Below are 13,904 nucleotides of genomic sequence, written 5' to 3'. Positions count from 1 at the left end.
GGGCCGGGGACCGGGGGCCGGGGCGCGCGGCGCGGGGGCGGGGGCCGGCGGCCGTGCTCGAGGGGCCGGGCGGGCGGGCGGACGCGGTTGGCGGCGGGGGTGGCGCGCTCAGGGGGGCCCCCGGGTAGAAGATTACATAACCCCCGACCGGCGGTACATGGCGGCGGAGAGGCGTTGCGGGATCCGCCTTCCGCGCCGTCGGCCCGGCCCGCACGTCGCGCAGAGCGGCCGGGCCCGCGGCGTGCCCTGGGCGCCGTGCTCCGGGGCGGTGGAGACCTTGGCCGGCCTGGCGCCGGGCGAGCCTGCTGGGCCGTGGAGCCGGTCTTCCGTCGGCGTGTGCTCCACATGCTCCTGGGCCTGGCTCGGGTGAGTCCGCGTCACGGGAGGGGTCGGGCTCGGGATTGGAGAGTGCGGCGAATTGGTCAGCACGTCTTGGGGTGGCTGTTAATTCGCCTTCCCGGTCCCCCCCGGAATTTGAGGGCGATCACTTTTGTTACTAGTTGAGTGCTGGGCTGTGGGGGAGGTTAGTTTGTTCTCAGCGCCAAAGAGGTACATGCTCGCTGTTACCTTTTTTCAAATTGGCCGTTTGAGAAGTATTTGGGAGAACCTGGACCCTTTAGGATAAAATATAGACCTTTTGGAAACTTTAAGCTTCAGTTTATTCTCAAAATATCCTAAAGAGTCAGTAGATTTTAAGAACCTTTCGTGAGCTTTGACCGACTTGGTCAGAGACCAGGGAATGACAAGCCCAGTTCAAGTTAATGCTGGAGGGATGCTCCAAGTGCGTTAAACGCTATGGGAAGTGTGCATTCTCTTCATAACTGTAATTTTTTATTCTGTTTTTCAGTAACCTATCAAAGTGTCACCAGGTCGCAAAACAGCCAAAATTATTTTAAAATAAAATTTTAAAAGATTGTTCTGTCGCAATTTGGGGATGGACACATCTTGATTTAAGAGGAAATAGAACATTGTTCCTTTCTCTCCTGCTGACCGTGAAAATTTTCAGCACCTCCTAATTTTTATTCAGAATGAAGTCTAATTCTCCTAGGGTTAGGTCAACAGTCTCCACGAGAAGTCTCTTCTGTCCATACTCAACTACTCACAAATTTATGCTTTGCCTACCTATTCCAGAATCTTCCCCATCCCTGGGCCCATTTTTCTTGAAGATGTACTTTGGTGTTCCTTTGTTCATGGCCTTCAGCCTGGAGCGCCATCCCTGCTTTATTCAAGTTATGAAATTTCAAATCCTCCTCAGCTTAAATGCCATGTTTTCTAGTCATTCTTCCATTTCCTTTTATCCCACATCATTTATACCACTGTTGTAGCATTTATTTGTGTCTGATATTCTAAGGGTTGATTACATATCTCCTTCTAGAAGGTAAACTCTTTGAGGTCAGAAAGTGGGTCATCTTCGTGCCCTTGCATTCCCTGCCCAGCACAATGTTTTAAAAGTACTTGGAGATTAATAAATGTTTGAATTAAGTTTGAAAGAGCAGCTACTAAAAGGCTGGAAGTTTCCGAGTCCCCTGACAGCTTACATGTGCATCATAATTCTTAGTCTTTTTAAGTCACAAAAAAAGTAAAAATGCGTACAAAATATTCTGTAGAAATGTTTGTTCAATGTTGTTACAATATAGTTATTGAACGACTAGGTGAGGTTTTATTTACTGTGGTGGAATTCAGCTGCTTTCGAGGATGTGTGTAATTTCCCACAGAACTGATTCGTGGTATTCTGTGTTATAAAATCTTTCCTAGTAGTTTTGTGAATTTTGTTTTGCATCTTAGTACTGAGACAATATATATTTAAAAATAAGTTGGACCCAAAACTGGCCAATATTGAGATTTTTCTTTTTAATAGACTTTATTTTTTAGAGCCATTTTAGGCTCACGGCAGAGTTGAGTGGTGGGTACAGAGAGCTCTAGTGTATACTTTCCGCGCTCCCACTCATGCATAGCTTCCCCCCATTATCAACATTCCCCACTAGAGAAGAATATTTGTTACAAATGTTGAACCTACATGGACACATCATTATCACCAAAGTCCATAGTTTACATTAGGGTTCAGTCTTGGTGATGTGTATTCTGTGGGTTTGGACAGATGTATAATGATACATATCTACCATTATAGTGTTATCAGAGTACTTTCACTGCCCTAGAAATCCTCTGTGCTCTGCCTAATCATCCCTTGCTTACTGCTAACCCCTGGCAACCACTGATCTTACTGTCTCCATAGTTTTGCTTTTTCCAGAATTGTCATGTAGTTGGAATCATGCAGTATGTAACCTTTTCAAATTGGCTTTTTTCACTTAGTTACAATTCTAATTCCTCCATGTTCTTTCATGGCTTAATAGTTCATTTCTTTAAAGTTTCTGTTTGTTTTAAGTAATCTCTATGCCCAATGTCAGGACCCTGAGATCAAGACACATGCTCTACTGTCTGAGCCAGCCAGGGGCCCCTCGCTCATTTCTTTTTAGAGTTGAGTAAGTATTACATTGCCTAGACACTCTACCATTTATTTAGCCACTCACTTACAGAAGGACATGTTAGTTCACAGGTTTTAATAGTTATGAGGAAAAGCTGTGATAAGATCTATGTGCCGTTTTTTGTGTGGACATATTTTCAGCTCCTTTGGGTAAACACCAAAGAGTGTGATTGCTGGATTGTATGGTAAGAATATGTTTAGTTCTGAAAGAAACTGCCAACTATCTTCCAGAGTGGCTGTACCATTTTGGATTCCCACCAGCAGTGAAGGAGGGTTCCCGTTGCTCCACATCCTCACCAGCATTTGGTGGTGTCAGTGTTCCGGATTTGGGCCGTTCTAAAAGGTGTGCAGTGGTGTCTCATTGCTTTGATAATGCATTTCTCTGATGACATATGAAATGGAGCTTCTTCTCACGTGCTTATTTGCTATCTGTGTATCCTCTTAGTGTTTGCTAAGGTCTTTGGCCATTTTTTAATTGGGTTGTTTGTCTTCTTGTTGACTTTTAAGAATATTGAGTTTTTAAAAATTGATTTTATTGTTTAACATGTCTATTTCTGTTCCCTGTTAGTAGTATCTTTGCTGTCCTAATTTACCATGTTTTGGATCTATTAGTTGCAAGGCATTGTGACTCTGGAATTCACAGGAACAAGACATGATTTTTGCTTTTTAGGAATTAATACTAAAGGGGGGAAGACAGGCAAACACAAGTAACAAGTTTCAAAAATAATATTTATGATTGCTAACCTAAAGGTAGAAAGGAGTGAGCTCAGAGATAAGATTAAGTGGGAAAAGATTGGTCTACCCAGGCCACACTGGGAATTTAGTCTTTGATGAATGGGGTTTTGGCAGATAGAGATGAAAGGGGGAACACCATAAAAGAATTTTAAGTGCTGGGCAGTAACAAACTGATGATGGTTTTGGGAGACAGACTAGAGATAGTCTGGGGCTGCCATTCATTGCCTGCGGCTGAGGATGTTGGTTTTTATATGCGGTAGGGAATCATTGGAGGGTTTTGAGAAGGGAGTGACATAATCCATCTGTGCTTTATCAAGAAGATGAACAATATTTTTATTTCATTGGCAACCAGCACAGTGTCCTGCTCTGCCTACCTAGACCTTGAGGAGAAATTGAAACTTTCAGAGGTTGCTGATGTTGGCATGTCATAAAGGCTGGAACTCTACTTAATTTCGTATAAAACTGAGCAGAGCTGCTTAATGTATATTTGTGAACATACATGTCTGTATGAGATGTTCTTTCCAGTAGTATAATTTTTCAGAAGTTCTTTTCAGTGTGCTTAAAATGTTAAAATTCATAACTGTAAATTGTGATTTGAAAGGTCTTGAAGCCAATTTTTGCCCTATGGATTCAAAGGCTAACTTGTGAATTTGAAAAACTTTCTCTTTCATTCACTGAACACTTTTTTAACTCTTTTGTGCCAGGCACCATGATAAGCTAAGAGTTGGAGAGAGAGGTATTCACATTTTCTAGAAGCTTGGGTGTGACACGAAGCAGAGTAGAAAAGTACAACATTACATGTACTAGTAAGTGGTAGAACCTGGACTTAGAGCCATTTTAATTCGAAGTTCGTGCTTTTTCTAGTACTCTGGATGGAACCTGCGATTATTGTTCGACTTGCTGTTTTTCAGACACTAAGAGTTTTGAGAAGTTCTTTTTCCTCTTGAAAAAGGAACAGTTTGCGAACACTGCTCTAATTCTGGTGGAAGTAAAGGGGTCAATTCCTTTAGTTATGTAGAAGCTAAGTCTAATTAACTTGCAGGACCAAGAAATGAATTATAATTATTATCCTAATCTAAGAAACAATTGAATAAAGAGGAGAGATGGGGAGATGAACACAGAGGAGCACTTATGAGGAAGCTATGGTTTCAGCATTTCATTTTTGTGCATCAAGCATTTTACCGTATGATAAGCATTTAGTATTGGTTGAATGAATTAAGAAATAGACTAAGAATTAATAAACTGATTATCCGTGGAATGTGAGAGGTTAAACAGGATCACTAACGAAGTTAGCAGCTTCAAGGATTCAAAGTTCTAGAGTCTTTAAGTTTAATTTTTAAGTTTCTAAGGATAGCACTAACTTAACATTGTTATAATGTTAAGCTTTTGTGGAAATACTGGTCACAGGACACTGTGTACCTGGGGTTGCTATAAAGAAGCAACTGTTGGGCGTGCTTGGAGGCATGGTGTTGACGTGGCTGCAAACTGTCTTGTTACCGGTCTGAGGTGGAAGGCATCAGCTAGAGCAGAAGCGACAGAGCTTTGGAGATGGATGGCTGCACCCTGGATATACCTGTTCAGAAGTCTCTCTGTGTTGTGGACTTGTGACTGGGCCTAGCAGAGAGAAAATCATGGATCAATTTAGGACAAGTACTTTTATAGAGAAGTTGGACCACAAGTGTGCCTGAGAACCGGATAGTGGACCCCTTCCCCAGAAGACCAGCACAACCCGCCCCCAACCACATACACCATGTCTACTGACCACAGAGTGCTGCAAAGCTTCAGCTCCAGTGGAAACGGCATCAGGTCTCTTTTAACAAGCAGACCAGAGCACACCTAGTTAAAACTTGCCACACACTGCCCACTGCAGGCAAGGAGGTACTCTGCAGAGGACTAACCTGAGGGAAAGCACAGTGCACGCAGCATACACCAGGACACTGCCTGAAGTGCCAGGCCCTGGATGGTATATGACCTCTTAATAAAACCATTACTCTCGGGAAGAAGAAACATAACAGGCCTTCCTAACACACTGAAGACAGAGACTTAGACAGAATGCCAAGGTGGAGGAATTGATTCCAAAAGAAAGAACAAGAAAAGGTCACGGCCATGGATCTAATTGAAACAGAAGTACTATGCCTGAGCCAGAATTTAAAGGAACAATCATAAGGATACTAGCTGGGCTTGAGAAAAGCATAGAAGACACCAGGGAGTCCTTTACTACAGAGATAAAAGACCTAAAAACTGTTCAGGCCACAATGAAAAATTCAGTAACTGAGACTTGAAATTGACTGGATATAATGACAAGGATGGAAGAAACAGAGGAACGAATAAGTGACATAGAAGATAAAATTATGGAAAATAATGAAGCTGAAAATAACAGAAAAAGAAAAATTTTAGATCATGAATGTAGACTTAGGGAACTTGTGACTCCATAAAGCGTGATAACATTCCTATCATAGGAGTCTCAGAAGAAGAAGAGAGGGCAAAGGGGGCAGACGTTTGAAGAAATTATAGCCGAAAACTTTTCTAATCTGGGGAAGGAAACACATCCAAATCCAGGAGGCACAGATAACTCCCATCAGAATCAATAAAAGCGGGCCAATGCAAAGGCATATTGTAGTTAAATTTGCAAGATACAAAGAAAAAGTTCTAAAAGCAGCAAGAGAAAAGATGCCTCTAACTTCCAAGGGGAGACATATCAAGTTAGCAGCAGATCTCGCCACAAAAACTTGGTAGGCCAGAAGGGAGTGGCATTGATATGTTCAACCTACTGATTGGGAAAAATAGACAGCCAGGAACACTCTATCCAGCAAGGCTGTCATTCAGAATAGGAGGGAGAAGGAATTTCCCAGACAAAGAAATACTAAAGGAGTTCGTGACCACTGAACCAGCCCTGCAAGAAATACTAAAGGGGACTCTGAATGGAAAAGACCAAAAGCAACGAAGACTAGAAAGGAGCAGAAAATCTCCAGAAACAGACTTAACAAGTAATACAGTGGTACTAAATTCGTATCTATCAATAATTACTCTGAATGTAAATGGACTAAATTTTCCAAAGGACATAGGGTGTCAGAATGGATAAAAAAATAAGACCCATGTATATGCTGCCTGCAAGAGACTCATTTTAGACCTAAATCACCTGCAGATTGAAAGCGAGGGGATGGAGAACCATTTATCATTGCTAATGGACATCAAAAGAAAGCTGGATTAGCCATCCTTATATCAGACAAACTAGATTTTAAACCAAAGACTGTAACAAGAGGTGAAGAAGGGTACTATACCATAATAAAGGGGTCTATCCAACAAGAAAATCTAAAAATTGTCAATATTTATGCCCCCAACTTGGGAGCACCCAAATATTTAAAACAATTCATAACAAACATAAAGGAACTCAATGATAAAAATACAGTAATAGATAAAAATACAGTAATAGTAGGGGACTTTAATACCCCACTTACAGCAATGGACAGATCTTCAAAGCAGAAAATCAACAAGGAAACAATGGCTCTGAATGACACTGGACCAGATGGACTTAACAGATATATTCAGAACATTTCATCCTAAAGCAGCAGAATACACATTCTTTTCAAGTGTGCGTGGAACCTTCTCCAGAATAGATCACATGCTAGGTCACAAATCATGCCTCAACAAGTACGAAAAGATTGAAATCAGGGGCGCCTGGCGGGCTCAGTCGGTTAAGCATCCGACTTTTGATCTCAGCTCAGGTCTTGATCTCAGGGTTTTGAGATCAAGCCCTGCACTGGGCGTGGAGCCTGCTTAAGATTCTCCCTTTCCCTCTGCCCCTCAACCCCCACTTGTGCTCTCTCTCTCTCTCCCTCTCTTTCTCTCTCTCTTTCTTAAAAAAAAAAAAAATTGAGATCATACCATGGGTATTGTCCATCACAATGCTGTTTGTCTCCCCCCCTCTTTTTTTTTTAAAGTAGGCTCCACACCCAACATGGGGTTTAAACTCACGACCCTGAGATCAAGAGGCACACCGACTGAGCCAGCCAGGCACCTCTCCAATCACAGCACTATGAAACTTGAAGAAAACCACAAGAAAAAAACTGGAGAGACCACAAATACATGGAGGTTAAAGAACATCTTACTAAAGAATGAATGGGTTAGCCAGGAAGTTAAAGAAGAAATAAAAAAAATACGTGGATACAGTGTATACTTGGAACCTCTACACTTGAAAACATAAAAGGGTGGTTTACCCCACAGTCCATACAGCTCTGGGTTCTGTTTCTGATGGGTTAATGCAACAGATATTCATTTGTTGAATTTGTTTTGACATAACGTAACAGTAGTAATAAAATTCTACCCCCTGGTAAATTCAAAATAGCAAATGTTTCACACAACATTCTACTTCCTTTTATTTTAGGAGGTTCTACCCCAGACGTGGGGCTAGAACTCATGACTCCAGACTCAAGAGTCGCATGTTCTAGTGACTGAGCCAGCCAGGCGCCCTTACTTCCTTTTGTTTTAGATTAATTTTGGATTTATAAATTTTACCTTTAAGGTTTTCCCTCAAATTAGGCTGTTCTTTTACAATTTAAAAATTCTTAAATTTTGGAATTTAGTGATTGAGTCAAATGGCTCTGTGCACCCTCCGAGATCATGATTCTTGTCCCTTGAGTTTTCTCTTTCTAGACCATTGAGTACCCCCCGCCCCAAAAGCTTTTTTATTTCCATATGTCAGTTTTCACCTTCAACATCATTATCTTTTGGGGTTAGCCATTGAAGCAGGTTTTTTTCCCCCTCAAAAAACAGTGTTGTATGCTGCGCTTCTCAGAACGATAGTACCAGGGATACAAAGATGAGGCAGGGTGCCCGAAACTATAGGACAGACATGGTGTCAGTTTTACCTGAAGATTTAAAGTCTAATTAATGCCCAGTACATAGAAGTTGCTTCATAGATTATAGCTTCCTTCTCCTCACCACTCATTTTGGGGTAGGGGATGCTTTCGGATCTTTAATCCATCTATAATTTCCCATTCCTTTTTTTTTTTTTAGATTATTTATTTATTTGAGAGAGAGAGAGAGCGCACATGAGAGGGGGGGAGGGTCAGAGGGAGAAGCAGACTCCCTGCCGAGCAGGGAGCCCAATGCGGGACTCGATCCAGGGACTCCAGGATCATGACCTGAGCCAAAGGCAGTGGCTTAACCAAGTGAGCCACCCAGGTGCCCTATAATTTCCCATTTCTGTATCATACTGAGGAAGAGTTTTTTTTCTTCCCAGCAGGGATGGCTAAATTATCCCAGAACATTATTAAAAGTTTGTAATTTTCCATCTGGTATCATTTTCATAGCGATTTGAAATGTAATTTTTGTCATAAGTGGAATAGTTAATTCTCTGGTCTCTTGCTGTCATTGATCTGTTTCTAAATACTATGTTGATTTTTTTTTTTTAAGTCTTCTTAAAGAACCAGCTTTTTGTTTTATTATTTTTAACTATGATTTTTCTGTTTTGTTTCATTAAATTCAGTTCTTTTATTTTTTCTGTTGATGGTGGGTTTGTTCCTTTTCTAGTTTCTTAAGGTGGAAGCTTAGGTTACTGATAGGAGATCTTATGGATGTTTAGTGCTATGAATTTCCCTCTAAGCACTGCTTTAAGCTGTATCACACAAATTTTGGTATGTCATGTTTTCATTTTCATTCAGTTCAAAATACTCTTCTTCCTGAAGGAACTTCTTTAACATTCCTTGTACTGCATATCTGCTGGTGACCATCTTTTTCAGCTCTTGTATGTCTGAAAGTTATTTTGCCTTCATTTTGAAGTGATTTTCACAGGGTATAGAATTCTAGGTTGACACCTTTTTTTTCTTTCATAACTTAAAATATATTCCACTGTCTTCTGGCTTGCATTGTTTTCCACGAGAAGTCTCTTGTCATTCTTGTTCCTCTTTGCAGTATGATACTTTTAAGATTTTCTCTTTGTCCCTTGCATATGCTGTATTTTGTTCCAATTTTAGCATGTGTGCTGCTGAAGCGAGCACAAGTATGATGTATTTTGGTGGTGTTTCTTCATGTTTCTTGTGCTTGAGATTTATTGGCCTTTTTGATTTGTGGGTTTATAGTTCCATCAAATTTGGAAAATTTTGGCCATTAGTTTTTAAATATTTCTGTCCTTTTTTTTTTTTTTTTTTGGAGATTGCTGCCCTATATTAGGGCACTTGATGTTGTCCCATAGCTCACTGATGCTCTGGTCTTTTCCTTTCTGCCTCAGCCTTTTTTTTTCTTTGTGCTTCGTTTTAGATAGTTTCTACTGTGGGTATTTAGGTTCAGTAATACTTCTGGTGTCTATGAATCCCATTCAGTGTTTCTCATCTCTAGAAGTTTGATTTGGTCTTTTTTGTGTCTTCTGTGTCTTTTCTTAACATGCTTATGCTTTCCTCTATGTTCTTGGACATAGGGATTATAGCTAGAATAACTGATTTAATGTCCTCATCTAGTAATTCAAACTTCTATGTCATTTCTAGGTTTGTTTTTAGTGGTTGTTTTTTTCTCCCCCTTATTTTGGGTCATATTTTTCACTTGTGCATGCCTGGCAACTTTTGATTGGGTGCTAGATACTACGAATGTCACTTTCTTTAATGCTGAATATTTTTGCATTCCTTTACATATTCTTAAGCTTTGTTCTGGGGTGCAGCTAAGTTATTTGAAAACAGCTTGATTCTTTTGAGGCTTGCTTTTTCAGACAAGACCAGAATGACCTTTAGAAAAGGGCTAATTTTGGGGCACCTAGGTGGCTCAGTCAGTTAAGCATCTGCCTTCAGCTCAGGTCATGATCCTAGGGTCCTGGGATCGAGCCCTGCATTGGGCTCCCTGCTCAGTGGGGAGTCTGCTTCTCCCTCTGCCTCTCCCTCTGGCTTGTGCTGTCTCTCTCGCTTTCTCTTTCTCTGTCAAATAAATAAGTAAAATCTGTAAGAAAAAAGAAAAGGGCTGATTTTTTTTTCCCCATCACTGAAGCAGTCAACACCTTTCTGAGTACTCTACTCAGTGCCTCATGTGTTATGAGGTTTTTCCATTCTGGAGCTATTCCTGGGCTTGTGTAAGCTTTGGGGATTGTTTCTCCTCTGTTTTTCCAGTGATTCATTCCTTGGCTTCTGGTAGTTTCCTTTCATGCTTACACGGATCATATGAAGGTTCAGGGGACCCCACTGCAGATATCTGGAGCTCTTTTGGTATCTCAGACCTTCTATCTGATCATTATTCTACCTGAAGCATTCTATCTATAATCCTTTAGAACTCCCTTTAAGGGAGAGTTTATCTGCGGTAAACTCTGTTTTTGTTTTTTTCTAAAAACGTTTCATATTTAAGGGTAATTCCAGTGATACATAATTATATGTTGATAGCAATTTTTACTTAGAATTTTGAAGATATTCCAAACCTCTAGCTTCCACTGTTCTTGTTGAGAAGTCATTACTTTTTATTTATTCTACTTAGGATTCACTGTTCCTCCTGATTCCAGAGAATTGGTATGACTGTGGATCTGGGAAATGCCTTTTAGAATATTGATTCTTTTTTTTTTTAATAGATTTTATTTCTTTGTCAGAGTGCACACAAGCAGGGGGAGCGGCAGACAGAGGGAGAAGCAAGCTCCCTGCTGAGCAAGGACTTGATGCGGGACTTGATCCCAGAACCCTGGGATCATGACCTGAGCCGAAGGCAGACACTTAACGGACTGAGCCACCCAGGCATCCCTCGAATATTGCTTCTTTCTTACTATTTAGTGTTATATTTTGAGGGATTCTGAATAAACATGTTAGGTTTTTTCCCTCTCTTGCCTATAACTTTTTATTTTAAGATGTTATTTTTAGTAATCTTACACCCAATGTGGGGCGTGAACTCACAACCCTGAGATCAAGAGTCAGATGACTGAGCCAGCCAGGCACCCCTCTTGCCTGTAACTTTCAACTACTTATTTCTTTGTCTCTCTGTCCTGCATCCTGGAAGAGTTTTGGGGTTCTCTTTCTAGTATCCAGTATTACCTATTTTTTGAGTTTGTTTTTGTTGACTCTAAGTAGGTACAAGAGAACTATTTGTTGAGACAAAAGAATATTTGTAAGTTATAAAGAATCATGGTGCAGTGAATACCGTCTACTCAACATCAAGTTTTAGAAAAAGAACATTACCATTACCTTGGAGTCCTTCTATATTCCTCTCCATTCCAGCCCCTTTCCTTCTTCTCAAAGTAACTACTATTACAGGTTTTGTGTTTATCGTTTCCTTGTTTTATTCATAGTTTTGCTACATATGTTTGTGTTTTTAAATATTTTCTTAGTTTCACAGCCTTTTAAACTTTATGTAAATGTAACCATTCTGCAGGTATTTTTTGCTCCTTTTATTATTTAGTATTATACTCTGACATTTGTCCATACTGTTGCATATGCTGCAATTCTCATTACTCCATTGAGGTCTTTTCCCCGTTGAGTTCTAAATTTTACTTATTTTTCATTCCAGAAGTTCTGTTATTTTTTTTTTAAATCTACTTGACCATTTTTCATTATAATTTTTAAGGTTTCTTCCTCATTAGCAAGCTAAATCTTTGATTTATTTACCATATTAAACGTATTTTCTGTTCTCTGATCATTTTCAATATCTGAAATCTTTGATAGATTGATTCTGCTGGCTGTTGATCATAGTATTCTTGTTACAGTTTGTTATTTTGACTGTGAGTCATTTTCTTTGAGAACTCTTTGCGATTCCAGAGAATATTTGGTGGTGTCTGTGGGTTATGTGGAGCATAACCAACCTGAGAATAATTTATAAAACATTCTTCCCTGAGTGTTGTCGGATAACATAGCTTGAATTGTGGCCACCAATTTGTATGAAGGGAAATACTCTTTTTCTAAGTAGACACTTCCAGTCATGGCCAAAATGGGCAGCATTATTGCTCCCTGTCCTGCACAATGGGTGTTTCACTGATTTTTATGCTGACGGTATAGCCTTATGGAGTTGAATGGCATGGGGAGGAGGCCCGTCTTAGCTTGCCTTGGTTCTGTTAGTCCTTAGCTTTTTCTTCTGCCTCTGTGGATCTCAAGAGTCTCAAGATAAAATCAAGAGTCACCAGCACTGGATTTGGTAGCCAACCCTTGAGGCCAAAGCCAGTTTAGAGGTTTCCAAAATTCCTGCTGTCTCTTCATGTTTGGCTTTATCAGTTCATTCAAAAAAGTTTTTTAACCATCATTTTTGGTTGTTTACAATAGGAGAGTCATTCCAGGAATTTAATCTGCTATATATTGGAAGTGAAAGATAAATTTCAATTTTTTTTTCCCTCTATCCATTTAAAGACACATCCCAGATGTGATTCCGGAGGTTACTCTGTGTTTGGACATTTTTTATGGGCTTTCTTCCCTTTTACTGTAGCAGTAATTTTTCTAAAATGCATCAGTTCTCCCTGTTTGTGTGTGAAGAGTTCTTTGAGAGTGGGTCAGGCAATAAGATTAATTGCATTGAACCAGTTTTCAAACAAGCTAGGGAATCATGTATATCCTTAGGACATCTGGCTTAATAAATGTACACTCTCCTAAAGCTGTTGGGAAATATATTTTTAGGTGGGAATACCTCAGACCCAGAAGCACATAAAACGGGTTTTATAATCAGATTTTAGTTTTAGCTTATTTACTTTTGTGTGGTGGCTTTTTCTTTTTTTCTTCTGGCTAGAGATAATCAAGTATATTATAGTACAAATATATCATAATAATGTTATCTTTTAAAAATACTTACAGTGAAAGTATGCGAGGCTTAACAGCAAAAGTGACTAGTGGTCTTCTGCCCTTGCCAGAAGTGAGTCTTCAGGCCCTGGAAGATGAAGTCACAGTGGAATCTGTGCTTCATGGAAAGATTGCTGCAGGTACAGTAATGTTGCTGAAAACTTACTGATTCGATTGATTTGTAAGCCAGTAATGAGCATGTATTGTAATTTCCTTTAATGTGGGAGAAAAAAAGAATAGTTATAGTGGTCTTATATAACTATAAAACATCTACAACTACTTATATAATAACATCTGTATACTCTCGAACACATTTTCAGTGAATCTTGGGGTGGTTATTGTTCATTTTTCCTTATTAAAACTACTGTATACTTTGTATCTTTTAGTGTTGGATATATATATTTAGGAAGTAGAAATAATACACAGCTTTTTTTTTTTTAAGAGAGAGAGTGAGTGTGCGGGCATGCACCAGCCAAGGGGCGGGGGAGGGAGGAGCAGAGAGAGAGGGAGAGAGAGAGAGTCTCAAGCAGGCTCCACACCCAGTGCAGAGCCAGATGCAGGGCTCCATCTCACAACCGTGAGATCTTTACTGAGCCGAAATCAAGAGTTGGACGCTCAACCAGCTGAGCCACCCAGGTGCCCCTGTTATTTCTTTATAATCAGTAAGTTTTATTGGTGAGGAGTTTGGATTAGAACCTAAATAGTCATTATGAGTAGAAAAATCTGATTGTAGGGCCCTGGGTAATACAAAATATTCAGAAAGTCTTGTTTCTTAATTCCACTAATGTGAACAAGATTTTAATATATAGTTTGATTATATAATGCAGCAGAAAACCATACCAGAGTAGCCATTAAATTGTGGATTTCAGTCAAGTGAAAGATCTTACAGGACACTTCTGAAAATGAATTCACAGTCATCCATCCTAGCAGGTAGACAGCAAAACTTACCAGTCATTTAAGTAGTAACA

General features: G+C 39.9%; 1 protein-coding gene across 1 annotated transcript in view; it reads left to right on the top strand.

Annotated features, from left to right (window-relative positions):
• The first annotated feature begins 296 nt into the window (after nucleotides 1-296).
• AHCTF1 (AT-hook containing transcription factor 1) overlaps nucleotides 297-13,904 on the top strand; it is a 79,387-nt gene continuing 65,779 nt past the window's right edge. The window contains exons 1-3 of the mRNA XM_044915968.1: nucleotides 297-366; nucleotides 2,714-2,825; nucleotides 12,952-13,076. Coding sequence (XP_044771903.1) covers nucleotides 12,959-13,076 — 118 coding nt within the window. The 5' untranslated portion in view covers nucleotides 297-366; nucleotides 2,714-2,825; nucleotides 12,952-12,958. The remainder of the gene's footprint in view (nucleotides 367-2,713; nucleotides 2,826-12,951; nucleotides 13,077-13,904) is intronic.

The sequence above is a fragment of the Neomonachus schauinslandi genome, chromosome 6, assembly GCF_002201575.2.
Source record: "Neomonachus schauinslandi chromosome 6, ASM220157v2, whole genome shotgun sequence".
NCBI lineage: Eukaryota > Metazoa > Chordata > Mammalia > Carnivora > Phocidae > Neomonachus > Neomonachus schauinslandi.
Note: the sequence above shows the minus strand (reverse complement) of the source record. Positions and strands in the feature narration are given on the sequence as shown.